This window comes from Eschrichtius robustus, chromosome 8, assembly GCF_028021215.1.
Source record: "Eschrichtius robustus isolate mEscRob2 chromosome 8, mEscRob2.pri, whole genome shotgun sequence".
In the NCBI taxonomy this organism is placed as follows: domain Eukaryota; kingdom Metazoa; phylum Chordata; class Mammalia; order Artiodactyla; family Eschrichtiidae; genus Eschrichtius; species Eschrichtius robustus.
In genome coordinates this window covers 57,987,288-58,011,887 of record NC_090831.1, presented here as the reverse complement: position 1 = coordinate 58,011,887, position 24,600 = coordinate 57,987,288, and the positions used below count along the sequence as shown (strand labels likewise).

General features: G+C 37.7%; 1 protein-coding gene across 13 annotated transcripts in view; it reads left to right on the top strand.

The window, feature by feature from the left end:
• HDAC9 (histone deacetylase 9) overlaps positions 1-24,600 on the top strand; it is a 1,001,951-nt gene that overhangs the window by 740,596 nt on the left and 236,755 nt on the right. For 12 of the 13 annotated variants that reach the window (XM_068550546.1, XM_068550536.1, XM_068550537.1 and 9 more), the window contains one exon: positions 10,798-10,905. The exons of the other annotated variant lie outside the window; for it this stretch is intronic. In XM_068550546.1, the coding sequence (XP_068406647.1) occupies positions 10,798-10,905 (108 nt within the window). The remainder of the gene's footprint in view (positions 1-10,797; positions 10,906-24,600) is intronic. 13 annotated transcript variants of the gene reach the window in all.

Sequence of the window (24,600 nt, the reverse complement as noted above, 5' to 3'; positions counted from 1 at the left end):
CTATGAGATGGCAACTCTTATTATTGTTGTCATTATTATTTATAAATAATAAAGACCAGAACTTTGTAGAGTAAGGGAATAAATACGAATAATAAAACTGAAAACGTGAAATGTCCATATTAGTTTTCTATCGCTTTCTCTGTATATTTCCTGAATTGCGTTCTGCTTTGACTTCAAGTGAATGAGATCACATTTCTACCATTCCTGTTCTATAAGTCATGTTTGAGTCAGCAGTCCTTCTTATCACCCCTCATCCTTTTTCACTACTACTGAGACAGATTACAACATGATGTTCTTCTGTCAGATGTGTATAGTGTTATCTAGTGGCTACATTTTTATAAAGAGGTGTGTAACTAGTGCTTTTTTTGGCCCTTACTCTCCCTCCTACTACACTTCCTATGTGTCTCCTTAGAGAGAGCACCTTCCTAATTATTTTAGGAGCTTCAGAAATGGCTAATATGAATAATCACTGTCTACTTCTGAATTGCTGATTTTCCCCCCATATCATGTTCTTTTCTTTTCTTTCTTTCTTTTTTGTTTTAATCAGTGAGGTCTGTTGGCCTCTGCTGATTATTCCGAGGTTTTCACATTGCTAGTTGCTCTGGATTTTTTGAGGTCCATAATGAAGTGGAGAATGTGTCTATTACCCTCTTTTAACATTATAATTTTCCAAGTTGATACCAAAGTGTTTTACTTCAATCTCATTTTTTTTTTTACAGAATTTAAAATGTATTGCCTATTTCAGTTTTTCCTTACAGCTTTCTCTGTCACTTTACCCTTTTCTACCCTGCTAAATAGACGTGAGTGGCTGGGAGTAAGGGGTAGGAGGATCTCAGTGCCGGATTCTGTACTGTCTTCAGAATTGTGTCTCTTCCTCTTTTAACTAATCTTCCTTATGGGCCAAGCTTGTATGATTCTCTACCCTAAAGCATATTACCACCTTATCGCCCCACATTTGCTCAGTTTCTCACATAGAAAGACTTTTTTTGTGGGACACCTTCAGCTAATGTTTCTGAACCTCAGTTTTGGACACATGTTAGGTCCAGACCCTCCTACATATTTATAAAGTGATTTGAACTTTTGGGGAACTGTTTCCAGACTGAAAGATTTTAATTCTGGCAGTAAAATAAGACCTCTGTGGACAGTTACTCAGCAGACTACTAAAGCTGCCTTCATGTTTTGTGCACTAGTTACATTGTCAGAAATATTTGAAAGTTGAAAGCATATTTTTTTTTAGAATAGTACATGAGGAAAAGCTTGGTGCACATTCCAGGTGAATTCTGAGGGGGGCAATACGTTGCATATTGCTACGTTAATTCTAAAATACTATTATACACCACCAGCCATGTGTGCAGCATATCCTTGGAGAATTCTGCCCAGGATCCTGGCTAGACTCTTTCCCTGTCATCCAACAGAGTACATTCCTGACCTTGAAAATGGGACACAGAATGATCCGTGCTTACTCATATATGTGATAAATAGGCTCTTTCTTTTTTCTCCTAATTATGCTGATCTTCTCTACAATTAGTAATATATCAGTCTCTTTGAGTTTGAATAGCCTCCTTTCAGTTTTAAAATTCTGTCTCTTCATGATCAACTTATTATTAGACGCAGTCTCTTTAGGTAATTGCACTGTCTCTCAGCTTCCTCTCTCAAGGTGGCATTTGGGTGTCTGAGGGAGAGAGAGACAGACCTGATGGGGTCCTTGGATACTCACTGTCCTCTGGATATTCAGGTTTCCATGGCAACCTCCTTAATCTACCTGATTGTTGCTGATTTCCCAGCATTTAAAACTGATGTCAGCAGCTGAATTTCTCCTGGTTTCTGATTTCACTGCGAAATGGAGCTTGGCGGGGTTTGCAGGCTCCAACAGCCTCACCTCGGCGCTCCCTGTGCTGGGATCTTCCTGAGCTTCTGCTGTGGACTTCATTTGACTCCGTCCATAGTTACTCTGTTTCAGGGGCTCTCCCATAGCATACACTTGGAAGACTATGGGAACTTGAGACTTCCATTCCTACCACACAGGACCCAAGAGCATCTTAGGAATGCTTCAGTCTGAACTTCCATTTACTTTTCACACTACTCCTTAGCCTTTTTAATGTGGTGCCCACACTTTGGTATAGACATGGACTACAAAACTCCTAAGTGTAAATGACACCAAAGATTTGCTTATTATCTTGTCAATTTACCTAACACATTTTCCTCTCTCTGAGATGTGCTCACTTATCATTCTTTACCTCCCCTGCTTCTGTCACAACTCTTCAGTTTGCCTTTCTCCAATATCTCATCACCATAAAGGATGGCTTCCAGCTTTTTCTTCCTGTCATCATATCCTATCTATAGCCTAGGTCAGCAAGCCCTCTGCCTGGGTGTCACAGGTAGAAAGAGTCTCTTCTCTGAACTATCATTCAGAGAAGCGGTGATAGCATTGTCTTGATGCTATCGCTAACATAGGATTATAATCCGAGAGCACCAAGCTTAGTTTTTAATATGTAAAGGAGTTTGGGAAAAAAAATCTTCTTTTACCACCAAATCTGGATTTTTATGTGTATTTGTGAAAAATCTTTGTTTTGAACGTCAATTTCTTTATATTTCTTTTATATCAATCCTAATCTCCCTTTGATCTCATGTACCACTGCCCCATAATAATGCACATGTAATATGTATAAAAGAGATACTAAGAACCTGCTGTATAAAAAAAATTTAATTAAAAAAAATAATGCACATGTACGTGTGTGTATGTGTGTATTTGTACACGCACACACACACACGTCAGGCAGAAGAATGAATTGGTGGGCAGACCAAGGGGAAGTAAATGTGGTGCATGGAAAAAACAAAGATAAAACACATTGATTTTTTTCGGATTATAATAGTTCTGGCTTTAAAAATTTGCCTTGCATCCCTTAAGAACTTTAGCAAGATCTTAGTAACCAGCTAGTGTGGTCAGCAGGATTGCTTTCTGCTCCACTGCCATTTCTTTCCCTGTTGCTGGCCTAATCTATTATAATTTACATTATTTTATGTGTCCAGAGCCAACTCTATGCCACTTTTCTGATAGCTCTACCTTCAACTTCCAAATGCTAGAGCACCTGTCTTCTTACAGTTCTAAGCGCTTCTGGTCTCTACTTCCACCATTATTGTATTGCCAGCTCAGCTCCTTAATCCTGTTTATGTATATCCACCTGAGGTGAGTTTTTCTTGTTCTTTTCCTTTCCTGTCCAGCCACTCAATATCCCATTCCATGCCAGGAACCACCATCATTTGATGGAGTCAACCATCCTTTCTTACCTAGAGTTTTTTCCTACTGTCAGGAAGTCTTGCACAGTTGAAATCAGCTCTCGTATGAAGGAGATCTTCTTCACACTATCACAAATATAGGGAAAGGTTTTTGGCAATCTCTCCAACCAATAAGAGGGACATAGGGGGAGAAGAAATAACTTTTTGCCATTGAGAATGGCCGGAAGTGGATTTGGACATCTCTTCTAATGGCAGGGATTATGTAGGGAGAGTTCATGGGTCATGCATCCTTTTTTACCATTGGAACTCTTATTAGACTATAATATGCCTAATACATGTGGATAGGTTTTGGTAGCTAATTTTGGCAGCTGATGTCCCTGAAACACGATTTGGAACACAACCTTTTAGGGAAATATGCTTATAAATTGACTTATAAACAAGCTTTGGGGATGTAACCTTGCTATAGGCTGAATTGTGTTCCCCCAAAATGAATATGTTGAAGCCCTAACCCTTATGTGATTGAATTTGATAGGGTTTTTAGGAGGCAATTAAGGTTAAATGAGGTCATAACGGTGGGGTTCTAATTCAGTAGGGTTGGTGGCATCCTAAGAAGAAGAAGAGAGAGATCAGGCTCTCTCCATGTGCACTCACTGAGGAAAAGCCATGTCAGGGCATAGTGAGAAGGCAACCATCTGCAAGCTTGGAAGAGAAATAAACCAGACATTAGATTGGCTGGCACCTTTGTCTTGGATTTCTAGCCTCCAGAACTGTAAGAAATAAATTTCTGTTGTTTAAGCCACCCAGTGTATGTATTTTGTTGTGGCAGCTCAAGCTAAGAAAACCTTGTTCATACATTCAGAATTAAATACAATTACTCATTTATGAATAGGTTATATCTACAAAACTTACCACTATTACCACTTAGTTATAAGTTAAATGTACATAAAATATAGGTTAAAGTAGTATTTAGAGAAATGTTTTTTATGTTTAAATGCAAGCAAATAAATGAATGATAAATCCCATAGATTCCTAAATAGAACCTGTTTAGGGATAAGCCTAAATTTTGGATGTGGTCAAAACTTCAAGCATCCATTGAGCATCTCTGTGCCTGGCACTAATCAATAACCATATCCTTATTTTTTTTTTTTTACATCTTTATTGGAGTATAATTGCTTTACAATGTTGTGTTAGTTTCTGCTGTACAACAAAGTGAATCACCTGTATGTATACATATATCCCTTCCCTCTTGAGCCTCCCTCCCACCTTCCCCATCCCACCCCTCTAGGTCATCACAAAGCACTGAGCTGATCTCCCTGTGCTATGCGGCTGCTTCCCACTAGCTATCTGTTTTACATTTGGTAGTGTATATATGTCCATGCCACTCTCTCACTTCTTCCCACCTTCCGCTTCCCCCTCCCCCTGTCCTCAAGTCCATTCTCTACGTCTTCGTCTTTATTTCTCTCCTGCCCCTAGGTTCTTCAGAACCATTTTCTTTTTTTTTAGATTCCATATATATGTGTTAGCATACGGTATTTGTTTTTCTCTTTCTGACTTACTTCACTCTATATGACAGACTCTAGGTCCATCCGCCTCACCACAAATAACTCAATTTCGTTTCTTTTTATGGCTGAGTAATATTCCATTCTATATATGTGCCACATCTTCTTTATCCATTCCTCTGTTGATGGACACTTAGGTTGCTTCCATGTCCTGGCTATTGTAAATAGAGCTGCAATGAACATTGTGGTACATGACTCTTTTTGAATTACGGTTTTCTCAGGGTATATGCCCAGTGGTGGGACTGCTGGGTCGTATGGTAGTTCTATTTTTAGTTTTTTAAGGAACCTCCATACTGTTCTCCATAGTGGCTGTATCAGTTTACATTCCCACCAACAGTGCAAGAGGGTTCCCTTTTCTCCACACCCTCTCCAGCATTTATTGTTTGTAGATTTTTGATGATGCTCATTCTGACTGGTGTCAAGTGATACCTAATTGTGGTTTTGATTTCCATTTCTCTAATGATTAGTGATGTTGAGCATCCTTTCATGTGTTTTTTGGCAATCAGTATATCTTCTTTGGAGAAATGTCTATTTAGGTCTTCTGCCCATTTTTGGATTGGGTTGTTTGGTTTTTTTTGATATTCAGCTGCATGAGCTGCTTGTTAATTTTGGAGATTAATCCCTTGTCAGTTGCTTCATTTGCAAATATTTTCTCCCATTCTGAGGGGTTTCTTTCATCTTCTTTATGTTTTCCTTTGCTGTGCAAAAGCTTTTAAGTTTCATTAGGTCCCATTTGTTTATTTTTGTTTTTATTTCAATTTCTCTAGGAGTGGGTCAAAAAGGATCTTCTTGCTAAGTGTTCTGCCTGTGTTTTCCTCTAAGAGTTTTATGGTGTCTGGCCTTACATTTAGGTCTTTAATTCATTTTGAGGTTTTTTTAGTGTATGGTGTTAGGGAGTGTTGTAATTTCATTCTTTTACATGTAGCTGTCCAGTTTTCCCGGCACCACTTATTGAAGAGGCTGTCTTTTCTCCACTGTATATTCTTGCCTCCTTTATCAAAGATAATGTGACCATATGTGCATGGGTTTATCTCTGGGTTTATTTCTATCCTGTTCCATTGATCTCTATTTCTGTTTTTGTGCCAGTACCATACTGTCTTGATTACTGTAGCTTTGTAGTATCGTCTGAAGTCCGGGAGCCTGATTCCTCTAGCTCCGTTTTTCTTTCTCAAGATTGCTTTGGCTATTTGGGGTCTTTTGTGTTTCCATACAAATTGTGAAATTTTTTGTTCTAGTTCTGTGAAAAATGCCATTGGTAGTTTGATAGGGAATACACTGAATCTGTAGATTGCTTTGGGTAGTATAGTCATTTTCACAGTGTTGATTCTTCCGATCCAAAAACATGGTATATCTCTCCGTTTGTATCATCCTTAATTTCTTTCATCAGTGTCTTATAGTTTTCTGCATACAGGTCTTTTGTCTTCTTAGGTAGGTTTATTCCTAGGTATTTTATTCTTTTTGTTGCAGTGGTAAATGGGAGTGTTTCCTTAATTTCTCTTTCAGATTTTTCATCATTAGTGTGTAGGAATGCAAGAGATTTCTGTGCATGAATTTTGTATCCTTCTACTTTACCATATTCATTGATTAGCTCTAGTAGTTTTCTGCTAGCATCTTTAGGATTCTCTATGTATAGTATCATGTCATCTGCAAACAGTGACAGCTTTACTTCTTTTTCTCCAATTTGGATTCCTTTTATTTCTTTTTCTGACCGGTGTGAGGTGATACCTCACTGCAGTTTTGATTTGCATTTCTCTAATAATTAGTGATGTTGAGCATCATTTTATTTGCCTCTTGGCCATCTGTCTGTCTTCTTTGGAGAAATGTCTATTTAGACCTTACACCCATTTTTTTGATTGGGTTGTTTGTTGTTGTTTTTTTTTTTGATATTGAGCTGCATGAGCTGTTTGTATATTTTGGAGATTAATCCCTTGTCCGTCACTTCATTTGCAAATATTTTCTTCCATTCTGAGGACTATCTTTTTGTTTTGTTTATGGTTTACTTTGCTGTGCAAAAGTTTGTAAGTTTTTAGATCCCATTTGTTTATTTTTATTTTCATTACTTCTGGGGGTGGATCAAAAAAGATCTTGCTGAAATTTATGTGAAACACTGTTCTGCCTATGTTTTCCTCTAGGAGTATTATAGTGTCTGGCCTTACATTTAGGTCATTAATCCATTTTGAGTTTTTTTTTATATGGTGTTAGGGAGTGTTCTTATTTCATTCTTTTACATGTCACTGTCCAGTTTTCCCAGCACCACTTACTGAAGAGATTGTCTTTTCTCTATTGTATAGTCTTGCCTCCTTAGTCATAGATTAGGTTACCATAGGTGTGTGGGTTTATCCCTGGGCTTTCTATCCTGTTCCACTGATCTATATTTCTGTTTTGTGCCAGTACCAAACAGTTTTGATGACCATAGCTTTGTAGTATAGCCTGAAGTCAGGGAGCCTGATGCCTCCAGCTCCATTTTTCTTTCTCAAGATTGCTTTGGCTATTTGGGGTCTTTTGTGTTTCCATACAAATTGTAAAATTTTTTGTTCCAATTCTGGGGAAAATGCCATTGGTAATTTGATAGGGATTACATTGAACGTGTAGATTGCTTTGAGTAGTTTAGTCATTTTGACAATATTGATTCTTCCAATCCAAGAATATGGTATATCTTTCCATCTATCTGTGTCATCTTTTATTTCTTTCATCAGTGTCTTATAGTTTACTGAGTACAGGTCTTCTTTCTCCTTAGATAGGTTTATTCCTAGGTATTTTATTCTCTTTGATGTAATGGTAACTGGGATTGTTTCCTTGTTTTCTCTTTCTGATCTTTCATTGTTAGTGTGTAGGAATGCAAGAGATTTTTGTGTATTAATTTTGTATCCTGCAACTTTACCAGATTCATTGATGAGCTCTAGTAGTTTTCTGGTAACATCTTTAGGATTTTCTATGTATAGTATCATGTCATCTGCAAACAGTGACAGTTTTACGTCTTCTTTTCCAATTTGGATTCCTTTTATTTCTTCTTCTTCTCTGTGCCATAGCTAGGACTTCCAAATCTATGTTGAATAATAGTGGTGAGAGTGGATATCCTTGTCTTATTCCTGGTCTTAGAGGAAATGCTTTCAGTTTTTCACTATTGAGAATGTTATTTGCTGTGGGTTTGTTGTATATGGCCTTTATTATGTTGAGGTAGGTTCCCCCTAATCCCACTTTCTGGAGAGTTTTTATCATAAATGGGTGTTGAATTTTGTCAAAAGCTTTTTTTGCGTCTGTTGAGATGACCATATTGTTTTTATTCTTCAGTTTGTTAATGTGGTGTATCACATTGATTGATTTGCATATATGGAAGAATCCTTGTATCCCTGCGATAAATCCCACTTGATCGTGGTTTATTATCCTTTTAATGTGTTGTTGGATTCTGTTCGCTAGTAATTTGTTGAGGATTTTTACATCTATGTTCATCAGTGATATTGGCCTGTAGTTTTTTTTTTTATGATATCTTTGTATGGTTTTGGTATCCAGGTGATGGTGGCCTCGTAGAATGAGGTTGGCAGTGTTCTTTCCTCTGCAGTTTTTTTGGAAGAGTGTCAGGAGGATAGGTGTTAACTCTTCTCTAAATGTTTGATAGACTTCTCCTGTGAAGTCATCTGGTTCTGGACTTCTGTTTATTGGAAGTTTTAAAATCATAGTTTCAATTTCAGTACTCGTGATTGGTCTTTTCATATTGTCTATTTCTTCCTGGTTCAGTCTTGGAAGGTTGTACCTTTCTAAGAATTTGTGCGTTTCTTCTAGGTTGTCCATTTTATTGGTGTATAGTTGTTTGTAGTAGTGCCTTATGATGCTTTGTATTTCTGTGATGTCAGTTGTAACTTCTCCGTTTGCATTTCTAATTTTACTGATTTGAGTTCTCTCCCTTCTTTTCTTGATGAGTCTGTCTAACGGTTTATCAATTTTGTTTTTCTTCTCAAAGAACCAGCTTCTAGTTTTCTTTTGGGGTTTATTGATTTGTTTTATGTTTGCTTGCACCCCCAATAATTTTAAATCTGAAGAATGAGGACTTTCTATGGCACCTGTAGCTATGTAATGGTTGAAAATTGGTTTAAAGGTATCCAACACAATGTAAATGTTTTTTATTTTTTAGCTTGAACAACCATTTTCCTGAAGGCTGTATCCTCATGAAGCTCAAATAACTACTTACTTACAGTGGTTTAGTAAAAAAATAAAACTCTCAATTTAGAGGGTAAATGATTAGGTTCTAAGGTTCATTTGATGATTCCTTTACTTTTTAGTTGATAGTGTTGACTATGATGGTGTTGACTATGACATGGGCTGAATGTTCTTAGAAAGTAAGTGATATTTCAGGAGTATGGTAGAAAGGCATGTGTTGTCAGGGTCAGAGCTCTGTGTGAGGGTCCTCAGACCTGCTGGGTAGCCTCTCTAAGCCACAGTATGTTCGTTCAATAACCACTTATTAGGCCTCAACTATGTGTTAGGCATTACAAAAATGAGTGTAATAGCTGAAATAGTAGTAGCTAACAGTTGCATATCACGTACTCATTTAATCCTCCCCAACCTCATATGCAGATGGCACTTTAAAAAGCTGCTATTTCATTGGTAAGAGAAAGCACAGAGTTGTTAATTAATTGATTGCCCATTGTCATTCACCTTTTAGTGTTGAAGTCATAATTTCACCTGGACAGTTTAATTCCAGAATCTTCTCTCTTTACCACTTTGCTGTTGTTGAGAGAATCTTAATATTCTATTTATTTATTTAGTGTTCCCATTTATTATGTATTTACTCATTGTTCTTAACAGAATTTAAGTTGTTAAGACTGTCATGAGAAAAAGCATGTGAAAATGCTTAGGAAACTGCTTAGTGCATTGTGAATGAGTTATTATTTATTGTGTTTGTTCCCTGTCATTAGGCCTCTTCAATTTAGTTCTTCTTTTTAAAAAAATTCTGTATTTTGTGTCAGAGTTCCCTTCTTTGAGCCATTTGAGAAGTCTTGATATTTGCACAGTCACAAGTTTCTTTATTGCATTTCCCAGTGCTCCAACTGTGTCCTAAAATAAGAGACTTCTACAGCTTGATACTGTTATTTTTTTATATTATGACATATTTATACATTAAAAATATGTAACATATATGACAATTATAAACCACTACTCTTGCACTTTTCTTGTCCTTGTTGTAAATGTTCTCTTAATGCGTCCACAAAAAAGAGTAAACAGCATTTTATAAAGGTAAATCCAAAATATTGGTTCATGCTTTGTTTTGATAATAATGTTCTCTAGTATAGGAGCAGCCATATATTTTAATGGCCTATCTAATTTTAATAATACTAGTTTGCACTAAGACTAGCTGCCAAACTGTACTAAATGTTAAGCTTCTACTTTGAAAGTCAAATCTCTCCTTGCAGTTGAGTGTTGAGAATATTTTAAGTGTGAGGACCACACACTCCCTCCATTTAGTTGGAGAACCTGAACTGCGGTTGCTCCTTCCTCCTCACTGACTGCTACTGCTACCTGCCGAATAATTGTTTTTGGCTCCCCGTAAACCTGCAGCCAGAAAGGTATTTGAATTTTCCCCCTCTAGCACTTGCAAATCCGATTTTTATGTATAGCTAAGTGCTCTTAGCTTTCACTCTATCTACTACTGGGGCCTGGTTTCTAGCAAGCCTGTAGCTACGCCAGATCTGGCCTATGTAATGCTGTTTGTAATGAGAAATCTAAACAGGGAACGGCAGTGAGGCATGGCAGGAATGTGTTTCCACTGGAGAAGTCAGTGTAGAGAAAAAGTATAAGCAAAGCCGTGCGCAGAAGGCCTTTTCAGCTGGCCAAGACGGAAGACTAATGTTATTGTACATAGGCTGTTACTGTGCCAGCCCTTCCTCACAAATTTGCTTTCTCTCTCTCTCCCCTCTCCTGAACCTTCCTCCCCCCTCCCTCTTTCATCTACTCCTTCTCCTTCTCTCCCTCTCTCTTCTGCGGGCTCCGCTCACTGTTTGCTCAGGTGGACAGTGACACCATTTGGAATGAGCTGCACTCGTCCGGTGCTGCACGCATGGCTGTTGGCTGTGTCATCGAGCTGGCTTCCAAAGTGGCCTCAGGAGAGCTGAAGGTGAGGTCTGGATTGCATTAAGTGTGGGAAATCCAGAGGAGACGCTGAAACAGAGATGTTGTTGTTTGGGAATTGTGGGGAGTGTGGTGTGGTAATAAAAGGAAAGGGGCGGAGGGAAGAGGGCAAAGAGATGGCCACTAAGGTGTCATAATAAGTAGTGTGTAGGTAGGTAGTAGCTGATCGTGCTCCCAGGGCCTTCCTCTCCTTGGGGAAACTGTGCGGTTAGGGCACTCTGGTGTATTTTTAAGAGCATAGAAATGGTGAGTAAAGCTATGGTCCAGGTTAAAAATACCCAGTATATACATACCAGTCATGCCCTCCTGGGATTCTCTTTTGAAGCGACATAAAACATATGATTACTGAGTACTGTGTATAAGCTCAGAATACCACCCAGAGAGAAGGGGGTGGGGGTGGGGAGAAAGGTAAATATCAGATGGGAAGGACTGGGAGGAAGAAGGAAATTGTTGACTAGAAGGGTAATGATCCAGAGTATGTTTTTCCATGAAAGAACTTCAGAAATGAACTACGCTTTATTGTTCTTTTCTTTCTACGGTCTCTTCTTTTCTACATCATGTGAAAAGAACAATGTCCAAACCCCAACGTTTCCCAGTCTAAACAATTTATAAAAGCCAGAGACCTGACAGACGTTGACATTTTATTTGGTATTTTAACAGTGCTATTTAAAGGTATACCATGTGCATCTTGAATGCAGTTGCCCCAATAAACTTTGTTGGTGCTAACATAGCTTTTTAATGCACTGGTTCACACACTTCATAATGAAATCTGGGCAGTGATTGATTTGGTATTTTTAGCAGTTGTGGGGCTTAGGGGAAATATATTGTAACCAACAATATAGGCACTGTGAGTTTTGTTCATCTAAAATAAAATCTAATTAGGATTATTTTTCTTTATGCCTAATGAATTTTTATTCAATTACACCTGACTATTTCACTTGTGATTAAAAATGCAGGGTAGGAATGTGCACTTTACAATGCATTGTCTGCCCCAGAAGTCTTTGCTCTAACTCTTTAAGTCAAAACCTACAGAAATAGCATTATGATAAGGTGGGCTATATTTAAAAAAAAAAAAAAATATATATATATATATATATATATATGCACCTCATGTTAAGTTGACATGATCAGCATTAGGATATTAATTGCTCATCTCAGGAGATTTCTTAGGCCATTAATGTGGTGCTTAATACTCAGTCTTTACCTTTGATAACGAGCTATTGAAAAGAAGAAAGGAATCAGCCTTATGGAGCGGTTTTGGCTCTCTCCCAGTAGCACTTGAGGAATAATTCTTCTTGTTTGAATATGTCACTTGTAGCACTAGAATCAATTGACATTTTTAAAGAAGTATTTGAGAGTCTTACTTTCAAAAGAATTCAAATGACAGACAACAGCCAGGCCACAATATTATAATTTTTAAAAGATTATGCTGGCACAGACCCACTTAATAAAAAACAAAAATGATTGTTAGCATTTCACAGTTTCTAATTGTTTTGATTTTGTTGAAGTTTAATCAGTAATTCTGAAACCTTCTCAAGTAGAATGCCCACATATTACACTCAAAATCATCATTGCTGTTAACCTCACAGAGTGCAGAATTGCCAAATGTATGTGTGAAGAATGTTGAACAAAAACCTAATTATATTTTTTAGGAGGTAGTCATTTAAAATAGCCAACTACAAACAGAGTGTCAACAATACGTAGTATGGACATGCTGACCACCAGCTGTACTAACTAGCATTGGCTGTTTATGTTAAGATCAAGGATTCATACAAATGCTTTTCCTCCCCTTGGTTGAGAAATCAGCAAGTATGATTTAAAAAGAGAAGAATAGGGAAAAAGAGCCAGCATAAAAATCAAGAAACATTGATCCAGTCTCTGCCACTTAAATGCTGTGTCACTTGTGGCAAATCACTTAATATCTCTAGGCCTCAGTATCTCGTTCCACAAAATCAGTAGGGTAGAATTGATAATGTTGAAGGTTGTACCTGGTTTTGACATTCTGAGCTATTTGCAAATGAGACGTGGATCTGGTTATCAGTTATATACACCATGACTTACCCAATAGTAGATATTCCACAACTGATTTCACCTTCCTTTGCTGAATATTCCAGGCAGTGTAGCTGGTTTATCTTTCTGATTGTTAGCCCAAAGTAAAAGTCCAGGACAGGCAGGACCATAACAAACGGACTAGTGCTGACAGAACCAGAGACTGAATCCTTTTGTTGCTAATAATTTGATGAGGCCTATGGGAATACCACTGTAGATAGCCAAGAATTGCAGTAGGTAGCCATGTTCAGGGACCTCTAGCTAACCAAAAATGTTACGCAGTGTCTACCTGTTCCAGACTCCAGTATGACTGGGCAGGTACACCTGCTGGCCAGAAGCATTAACACTCATGGCTGTGGAGTCACTTCATTCAGATCTAGGAAGAAAATAGGGAAGCTTATTTGAGGACACTGGTAAGTTACCCTCTGATAAGAGATGTGAACAAAGAAAAGTTTAGTGTTTTGTTGATCATTTTCTGCATCTGCATTCAGTTGTCACATGTTCTACCTCTTTCTCCCAGTAAATCTATAACTTGAAACAACATTGACATATTGAAAGACTGCATTTTGTGAGTCTGCACTCATTTTGCTTGGAAATCAGAGAAGAATTAAGAGATTTATTTCAAATAGGGTGGGCCTGGATGGGGTGCTGAACTGAGAGGTTCGAGATAACTGGAGGGAGGTCACCAAACTCATAGGGGATGGGGACCTAGGAGATAAGAAGGGCGCCCAAACAAGGAAAATGCCAAAGGCAAATTTCATTACCTGGAATTTTTCCTTGATATTGAGCTTGATCATGATTGTTCCCCTAACTTTTGACAGGTTCTGTCCTTTCTTCACCTGCAGATACTAATGGGCTAAAGGAATTAGAGGTATAATCCAGGCACAGGGAGTGGGTCTCATGTTGATGCTTAAACTGAGCGTGTGCAGCAAACTACAGCAGTAAGTGGGTGTATTTTTTGCACAGCATGGACATGCTCAGTGGAGTTCAGTGGAAATTATGGGGACTTCCAAGTTTTCCAGGTTTTTAATAAGATACTTTAAAAAACCCATGCAAGTGGAAATTTCTCAAACCTACAAATACCCAAGTTGGCTATTTCTCAGAATCTAGAACTAGGGAACATAAATATTTTGGAAATGCTGACATGTTTGTTGTATTGGAAACTATAATTGGAAGAATAGTTATCTCAAAATGGTTTTATTGTTCTAAAGGTCATTTAAGGAAGTATGTCTAGAAATAGAAATATCTTTAAAAGATGAGCATTTTTCAAGTTATAAATATTCAATATTTCGTTCAAAAAATGGTGCCAAATATCATGTTGTACACCTTAAAGTATATAATTTTTATTTGTCAGTTATGCCTCAATATATCTGGAAAAAAATGATTCAACAGTTATCCAGTTTTACTGTAAGAATGCCCTTTGATGCTATTTTGGCAATGCTGTAATTTCATAAAAAAGTAAAAATTGCTTTAGTTATCTGGAAATTTTTGTCAAGAAAATTCCCACCTGATTATCTGAAAAATGTATGGATTTCTTTACTGTTTGAATGGATATTGTGATACCATGTTGCTAATAATACCTGCCATTCATTAAGTATCTACTATAGGTTGGGCAGTTTACATGTAATTTGTCATTATTCTCACAACGTCCACCAAGAGTAAGTACCACCAATAGGATAGCAGCTCAGAGACATCAAGTAACTTTTTACGATCCTGCACACAGTTTAATAAATGGCAAAGCCTGTAAGTGTCACAATCCTCTCTTCTCTTTCAATACTTTATAAGGAATTTCTTGTAGAGGTAGCACAAATATGTAAGAAAAAAGGGGTTAAAGCTATCTTTTTTAAATAGTCTAGATTCTTTCCTTTTTATTACTCTAAAACATTTAATACAGACAAAAAAATGAGTTACATTAATAACTTACAAATCATAATAATATGGTTGGATGTGAGCCCTTCATCCAACTAAAGAAATAGTACTGTGCTAACACTATTAAAGTTCTTTCAGTACTTATCTCATTCCTATCTTTTGACCCAGGAGTAATTATTAATCTGTTGTAATTTTTAAATTATTCCTTTCCCTTTAATAGTGTTAACCATATGTTGTAGATCTTTATAAAAAATGGAATCTTATTGAGTGTGTTATTCCTCAGATTTCTCTCCCCCAACTTAAAATCATGTTATGAGGATTTATCCTATTTACATAGCTGTGATTTATTTGTTTTCCTTGTACATCATAATTTGTTTATTCATTCTTCTGTTGGACAGTATAGTTGTTTCCAGGTTTTTGCTCTTTTGATCAGTGCTGCTGTGAACACTCTTGAACTATGACATAACTAAGGGTAAAATGGTAAGCTCCTAGGATAGAAACATAATAAATTTCAGAGAGTAATGCAAGGTAGAATTCCAAAGTCATTTTGCCACAATGACATCAGCAAAAATAAAAATTTAAACCTCTGAAAATTCTTCACTCCATGAAATCAGTGACAAAACTGGCAAAATTTATCAGAATTAATTTTTAAAAATCTTTTATTGGAGTATAGTTGCTTTACAATGTTGTGTTAGTTTCTGCTCTACAGCAAAGTGAATCGGCCACACATACACGTGTATCCCCTCTTCCTCGGATTTCCTTCCCGTTTAGGTCACCACAGAGCACTGAGTAGAGTTCCCTGTGCTATACAGTCTGTTCTCATTAGTTATCTATTTTATAAATAGTAGTGTATATATGTCAATCCCAATCTCCCAATCCCTCCCACCTCCCTTCCCCCCTTGGTATCCATATGTTTGTTCTCTATGTCCGTGTCTCTATTTCTGCTTTGCAAATAAGTTCATCTATACCATTTTTCTAAATTCCACATATATGCATTAATATATGATATTTGTTTTTCTGACTTAATTCACTCTGTATGACAGTTTCTAGGTCCATCCACGTCTCTACACATGACCCAATTTCGTTCCTTTTTATGGCTGAGTAATATTCCATTGTATATGTACCACATCTTTATCCATTCCTCTGTTGATGGATATTTAGGTTGCTTCCATATCCTGGCTATTGTTAAATATTGCTGCAGTGAACATTGGGGTGCCATGTATCTTTTGAATTATTGTTTTCTCCAGGTATATGCCCAGGAGTGGGATTGTTGGGTCATATGGTAGTTCTATTTTTAGTTTTTTAAGAAACCTCCATACTGTTCTCCATAGTGGCTGTACCAATTTACATTCTCACCAACAGTGCAAGAGGGTTCCCTTTTCTCCACACCCTCTCCAGCATTTATTGTTTGTAGATTTTTTGGTGATGGCCATTCTGACTGGTGTGAGGTGATATCTCATTGTAGTTTTGATTTGTATTTCTCTAATAATTAGTGATGTTGAGCATCTTTTCATGTGTTTGTTGGCAATCTGTATGTCTTCTTTGGAGAAATGTCATTTAGGTCTTCTGCCCATTTTTTAATTGGGTTGTTTGTTTTTTTTTACACGGAGCTGCATGAACTGTTTGTATATTTTGGAGATTTAATCCCTTGTCAGTTGCTTCATTTGCAAATATTTTCTCGCATTCTGAGGATTATCTTTTCCTCTTGTTTATGGTTCCCTTTGCTGTGCAAAAGCTTTTAAGTTTAATTAGGTCCCATTTATTTTTGTTTTTATTTTCATTACTCGAGGCGGTGGGTCAAAAAAGATCTTGCTGTGATTTATGTCAAAGGGTGTTCTGCCTATGTTTTCCTCTAGGAGCTTTATAGTGTCTGGCCTTACATTTAGGTCTTTAATCCATTTTGAGTTTATTTTTGTGTATGGTGTTAGGGAGTGTTCCAATTTCATTCTTTTACATGTAGCTCTCCAGTTTTCCCAGCACCACTTATTGAAGAGATTGTCTTTTCTCCATTGTATATCCTTCCCTCCTTTGTCATAGATTAGGTTACCATAGGTGTGTGGATTTATCTCTGGGCTTTCTATCCTGTTCCATTGATTTATATTTCTTCTTTTGTGCCATCAACCATAGTGTCTTGATGACTGTAGCTTTGCAGTATAGCCTGAAGTCAGGGAGCCTGATTCCTCCAGCTCCATTTTTCTTTCTTAAGATTGCTTTGGCTATTCGGAGTCTTTTGTGTTTCCATACAAATTGTAAAATTTTTTTGTTCTAATTTTGTGAAAAATGCCATTGGTAATTTGATAGGAAAAAAAGAAAATTACAGACCAATATCACTGATGAACATAGACACAAAAATCCTCAACAAAATACTAGCAAACAGAATCCAACAACATATTAAAAAGATCATACATCATGATCAAGTGGGATTTATCCCAGGGATGCAAGTATTGTTCAGTATATGCAAGTCAATCAGCGTGACACACCACACTAACAAGTTGAAGAATAAAAACCATATGATCATCTCAAGAGATGCAGAAAAAGCTTTTGACAAAATTCAACACCCATTTATGACAAAAGCTCTGCAGAAAGTGGGCATAGAGGGAACCTACCTCAACATAATAAAGGTCGTATGTGACAAACCTGTAGCAAGCATCATTCTCAATGGTGAAAAACTGAAAGCATTTCCTGTAAGATCAGGAACAAGACAAGGATGTCCACTCTCGCCACTCTTATTCAGCATAGTTTTGGAAGTCCTAGTCATGGCAGAGAAGAAAAAGAAATAAAAGGAATCCAAATTGTAAAAGAAGAAGTAAAACTGTCACTGTTTGCAGATGACATGATATTGTACATAGAAAATCATAAAGATGCCACCACAAAACTAGTAGAGCTCATCAGTGAATTTGGTAAAGTTGCAGGATACAAAATTAATGCACAGAAATCTCTTGCATTCCTATACACTTACAATGAAAAATCAGAAAGAGAAATTAAGGAAACAGTTCCATTTACCATTGCAACAAAAAGAATAAAATACCTAGAAATAAACCTACCTAAAGAGGAAAACGACCTGTACTCAGAAAACTAAAGATACTGATGAAAGAAATCAAAGACAACACAAACAGATGGAGAGATTGGCCATGTTCTTGGATAGGAAGAATCAATATTGTGAAAATGGCTACACTACCCAAAGCAATCTACAGATTCAGTGCAATCCCTATCAAATTACCAATGGCATTTTTCGCAGAATTAGAATTAATTATTTTAAAAACCCAGGAAATTAACCAAAAGCTTGTAACATCTCAGGAAGCATGTATTCAAAAGAAAACTGGCTAAATCTTCATGAGAACAGTGAACTTTGTGGTGTTTTAATTCACCCTTTCCAGTTCCCCAATAGTCTTATTCCCAATGAAAACCAGTAATTTAGCAGTCTCCAGACAGGGCAGAATGGGGTTGAAGCTTCTTCAAAGCCTCATTCCCAGAAAATTTTCATTATTTGGCCTGTCTGGTCCTTCAGTACAAGTTCTCAGTTACAAAGTTGTCTGTATTTGGCTGGACTTAGAGTGAAAAGCCTTTTCCTCAGAAGCACTTGTTGAAAAAAATTAAAGGTAATTGGTTAACTTACGGCTGCCTGAAGTGGTGGACAACAGTAGAGAAAACAACAAACTAACTGAAAGCTTCCAGAAAAAACTGGGGAATGAGATGTGCATAAGCGCTATGACAAGCCCTATCAGACTCCTCAGAATCTAGAAGGGCATGTGTCTGATAGGGCTGTGTGCATACTCAGGGCTGTGTTCACACCACAGTCAGGAAAGACTGAAAGGCCCTAAAGTCTCATCTCAAGCTGACTTTGAGGCTCTGCTGATACCAGAAGTAAAGGCCAAGGAAGAGCTGCCAAGGAAGAGCTGTGAGATCTCTGACCCAGTATTGAAAGTGTGTCCAACACACATGGGCAAAGCCCCTTATAAAAGGCTGGGGACTGTTGGTTCCAGGCATTTAAGGAAATCTCTGTCTGATCATTAACTGACCAGCCACTGAATTAAGCAAACAAAGACTTCAGTCCCACACTCAACATAGAATATAGTCTTTATAGAATTAGTTCAGAAGAATCAACAAGCAAACAAAACAACAATGACAAACCCTAGGGAGTGGTAAAAATCTGATTTCCAGAATTGTCATATTATATTGCTTAAAATACCCAGTTTGCTACATAAAACTATGAGAGATACAAAGAAGCACATGAATTCACATGAAGAAATAATGAGCATCTGTAAAAGTAACTACATAAATAAATATAATTGATACTAGAATTGTATTTTTTGTTTGTAACTCTTACTCTTCTCTCAGATTTAAAAGACAACTGCATAAAACAATAACCATAAATCAGTGTATAAAGATGTAGTTTGTATAACAGTAGCAGCATGAAGTAGGGGATTGGGAATGGAGCTATATAATAGCAAAACAAAGTTTTTGGATACTGTTAAAATGTGGCTCATGTCTGAACTAGATTGTTAAAAGTTAAGATGCTAATTATAATCCGCTGGACAACAGGCAAGAAAATAAGTCAAAAATATGTTAAAAGAAATGACCAGGAAATTAAAATGCTACACTAGAGAATATCTGTTTAACTTAAAAGAAGACAGTGTAATGGAGGAGTTGAGGAACAAAAAAAGGTGACATATAGAGAACAAATACCTAAGTCATTGTGCCAATTTCAAACCCCACCAGCAGCACATAAGAATTTCCAGGGCTCTCCACTTCTGTCTGTATTTGGCATTTTCAGATTTTTAAATGTTTGCAAATCTTACATGAAAATATGCTGAATATCACAAATCATCGGGGAAATGCAAATTAAAACCACAGTGAGATGTCACCTCAAACCTGTCAGAATGGCAACAAATAATGAATGTTGGTGAGGATGTGGAGAAGAGGGAACCCACGTACAATGTTGGTGGGAATGTAAATTGGTACAGCAACTATGGAAAACAGTATGGAGGTTCCTCAAAAAATTAAAAATAGAACTACCATAGGATCCAGCAGTTCTACTCCTGGGTATATATCCAAAAAAGCAAAAACACTGAATCAAAAAGATACATTGAACCCTATGTTCACAGCAGCATTATTTACAATAGCCAAGATCTGGAAATAACCTAAGTGTCCATCAACAGATGAATGGATAAAGAAAATGTGGTATATATAAACAATGGGATATTACTCAGCCATAAAAATGAATGAAATTTTGCCATTTGCACCAATGTGGATGGGGCTGGAGGGTATCATGCTTAGTGAAGTAAGTTAGAGAAAGACAAATACTATATGTTTTCACTTGTTTTTGGAATCTAAAAAAAATCAAACAAGTAAATGTAACAAAACAGAAACAGACTCACAGTTACAGAAAATAAACTAGTGTTTACCAGTGGGGACAGGAGCCAAACCAGGGAAGGAGATTAAGAGGTACAAACTCCTAGGTATAAAAGTATAAGGATATAATGTGCAGCGTAGGTATTATCGCCAATATTTTATGATAACTTTATTTATTTTTGTAAATTGGAATATGATTGCTTTACAATGTTGTGTTAGTTTCTGCAGTACAGTGAAGTGAATCAGCTATATGTATAACCATATCCCCTCCCTCTTGGACCTCCCTCCCCCCCCATCCCACCCATCTAAGTCATCACAGAGCACCGAGCTGAGCTCCCTGTGCTATACAGCAGGTTCCCACTAGCTATCTAGTTTACACATGGCAGTGTATTTATGTCAAACCTAATCTCCCAATTCGTCTGACCCTCCCTTCCCCCTCCGAGTCCATACGTCCATTCTCTACATCTGTGCCTCTATTCCTGCCCTGCAAATAGGTTCATCTGTACCGTTTTTCTAGATTCCACATATATGCATTAATATATGATATTTGGTTTTCTCTTTCTGGCTTACTTCACTCTGTGTGACAGACTCTAGGTCCATCCACATCTCCACAAATGACCCAATTTCGTTCCTTTTTATGGCTGAGTAATATTCCATTGTATATATGTACCACATCTTCATTATCCATTCATTTGTCGCTGGACATTTAGGTTGTTTCCATGTCCTGGCTATTGTAAATAGTGCTGCAGTGAACATTTGGGTACATATGTCCTTTTGAATTATGGTTTTCTCAGGGTACGTGTCCAGTAGTGGGATTGCTGGGTCATATGGTACTTCTACTTTTAGATTTTTAAGGAACCTCCATACTGTTCTCCATAGTGACTGTATCAATTTATGTTGCCACCAACAGTGCAAAAGGGTTCTCTTTTCTCCACACCCTCTCCAGCATTTATTGTTTGTAGCTTTTTTGATGATGGCCATTCTGACTGGTGTGAGGTGAGACCTCATTGTAGTTTTGATTTGCATTTCTTTAATAATTAGTGCTATTGAGCATCTTTTCATCTGCCTCTTGGCCAACTGTATGTCTTCTTTGGTGAAATGTCTGTTTAGGTCTTCCGCCCATTTTTTAATTGGGTTGTTTATTTTTTTGATATTCAGCTCCATGAGCTCTTTGTATATTTTGGAGATTAATTCTTTCTCCATTGCTTCGTTTGCAAATATTTTCACTCATTTTGAGGGTTGTCTTTTCGTCTTGTTTATGGTTTCCTTTGCTGTGCAAAAGCTTTTAAGTTTAATTAGGTCCTATTTGTTTATTTCTGTTTTTATTTTCATTACTGTTGGAGGTGGGTCAAAAAAGAACTCGCTGTGGTTTATGTCAAAGAGTGTTATTCCTGTGTTTTCCTCTTAAGAGTTTTATGGTGTCTGGTCTTACATTTAGGTCTTTTATCCATTGAGTTTATTTTTGTGTATGGTGTTAGGGAGTGTTCTAATTTCATTCTTTTACATGTTGCTGTCCAGTTTTCCCAGCACCACTTATTGAAGAGGCTGTCTTTTCCCCATTGTAAGTTCTTGCCTCCTTTGTCGTAAATTACATGACCATATGTGTGTGGGTTTATCTCTGGGCTTTCTATCCTGTACCATTGATCTATATTTCTGTTTTTGTGCCAGTACCATACTGTCTTGATTACTGTAGCTTTATAGTATAGTCTGAAGTCCAGGAGCCTGATTCCTGCAGCTCCGTTTTTCTTTCTCAAGACTGCTTTGGCTATTCGGGGTCTTTTGTGTTTCCATACAAATTGTAAAATTTTGTGTTCCAATTTCGTGAAGAATGCCATTGGTAGTTAGGTAGGGATTGCATTGAATGTGTAGATTGCTTTGGATAGTATAGTTATTTTCACAATATTGATTCTTCCAATCCCATAACATGGTATATTTTTCCATCTGCTTATGTCATCTTTGATTTCTTTCATCAGTTTTATAGTTTTGTGAGTACAAGTCTTTTGCCTCCTTAGGCAGGTTTATTCCTAGGTATTTTATTCTTTTTGTTGCGATGATAAATGGGATTGTTTCCTTAAATTCTCCTTCTGATTTTTTGTTGTTAGTGTATAGGAATGCAAGAGATTTCTGTGCATTTTGTATCCTGCAACTTTACCAAATTCATTGATGAACTCTAGTAGTTTTTTGGTGGCATAGTCAGGATTTTTTATGTATAGTATCATGTCATCTGCAAACAGTGACAGTTTTACTTCTTCTTTTCCAATTTGGATTCCTTTTATTTCTTTTTCTTCTCTGACTGTTGTGGCTAGGACTTCCAAACTATGTTGAATAAGAGTGGCAAGAGTGGACATCTTTGTCTTGTTCCTGATCTTTGAGGAAATGCTTTCAGTTTTTCACCATTGAGAATGATATTTGCTGTGGGTTTGTCATATATGGCCTTTATTATGTTGAGCTAGGTTCCCTCTGTGCGCATTTTCTGGAGAGTTTTTATCATAAATGGGTATTGAATTTTGTCAAAAGCTTTCTCTGCATCTATTGAGATGATCATATGGTTTTTATTCTTCAATTTGTTAGGGTTGTTTATCACGTTGATTGATTTGCATATATTGAAGAATCCTTGCATTCGTAGGATAAATCCCACTTGATCATGATGTATGATCCTTTTAATACATTGTTGGATTCTTTTTGCTAGTATTTTGTTCAGGATTTTTGCATCTATGTTCATTAGTGATATTGGTCTATAATTTTCTTTTCTTGTGATATCTTTGTCAGATTTTGGTATCAGAGTGATGGTGGCCTTGTACAACAAATTTGGGAGTGTTCCTCCCTCTGCAGTTTTTGGGAAGAGTTTGAGAAGGATAGGTGTTAGCTCTTCTCTAAATGTTTGTTAGAATTCGCCTGTGATGCCATCTGGCCCAGGACTTTTTTTTGTTGGAAGATTTTTAATTACAGTTTCAATTTCATGACTTATGATAAGTCTGCTTTGTTTTCTAATTCTTCCTGGTTCAGTCTTGGAAAATTGTACCTTACCAAGAATTTGTTCATTTCTTCATGGTTGTCTATTTTATTGACATATAGTTGTTTGTGGTAGTCTCTTTTAATCCTTTGTTTTTCTGCAGTGTCAGTTGTGATTTCTCCTTTTTCATTTCTAATTTTATTGATTTCCATCCTCCCCCCCCCCCTTTTTTTTTTTTGGATGAGTCTGGCTAAAGGTTTATCAATTTTGTTTATCTTCTCAAAGAACCAACTTTTAGTTTTATTGATCTTTGCTGTTTTCTTCATTTCTATTTCTTTTATTTCTGCTCTGATCTTTATGATTTCTTTCTTTCTACTGAGTTTAGGTTTTCTTTGTTCTTCTTTCTCTAGTTTCTTTACGTGTAAGGTTAGATTGTTTACTTGAGATTTTTCTTGTTTCTTGAGGTGAGATTCAATTGCTATAAGCTTCCCTCTTAGAACTGCTTTTGCTGGGTCTTGATGCTAAGATGAGGACCTCTGGGAGACCTCACTCTGATGCATATTCCCTGGGGTCTGAGGTTCTCTGTTAGTCCAGTAGTTGGGACTCGGACCTCCTACCGCAGGAGATCAGGTTGGACCCCCGGCTTGTGAACCAAGATCCCGCAAGCCACACAGGGTGGCAGAAAAAAAAGAAGGAGCAGAACAATAACAAAGAGTAAAAAATAAAATAAGATTAGAAAACTAACAGATATGGTAGAAAAAATTAAAATATGGATGAAACAACAACCAGAAGTTAAAACAGAACCACAATAGCATAAAAGAGAAAAGAAAAAAAAAAAAGCTAGAAAAGGCCTTGGCTGTGGGGGGTGGGGTTTAGGCAGGGACTGGGTTTTGGCTGTGGGCAGGGCCTATGTTTAGGACCCACAGGGCCAGAAAAATCCCCGGGGGCGGGGTCCATGGGGCTTAGGCTCAACACAGCAGGAGGGACCCAGGAGTGCCTCTGGCCTTGGAGGGCAGAGGACCAGGTCCGGGACCCCAGCAGGCTCCCTGGGCCAAAGTGGTCAGGGGGAATGCTAGGCACGTTCCCCCCCGCATCCTCTGATCTGGGAGGGTCCCTCCCCATTGGCCTCTCTTCTTTTTCCCCACCCTCCCTCCTATGCCCCTAGGACCCCTGTGGCTGGAGGGGGCCCCAGAAGGCAGGGGACCAGACCCTCAAGCCCAACAGGCTTCCCAAGGCCGAGTGGGCTGGGGAAATGCCCAAGGCGCTTCCCCTGATCCCTCAGTTCTGGAGGGTCCCCCGCCACCGTCCGCCTCTCCTCTTCTCCCCCCACCTCCCTCTTATGCCCGTAGGATCATTGCGGCCCAGAGGGGGCCTTGGAGGGTTGGGGATCCGGCCCGGGAGCCCAGCAAGCTTCCCGGGGCCGAGTGGGTGGGGGAAACGCCCGCCACGCCTCCCCTG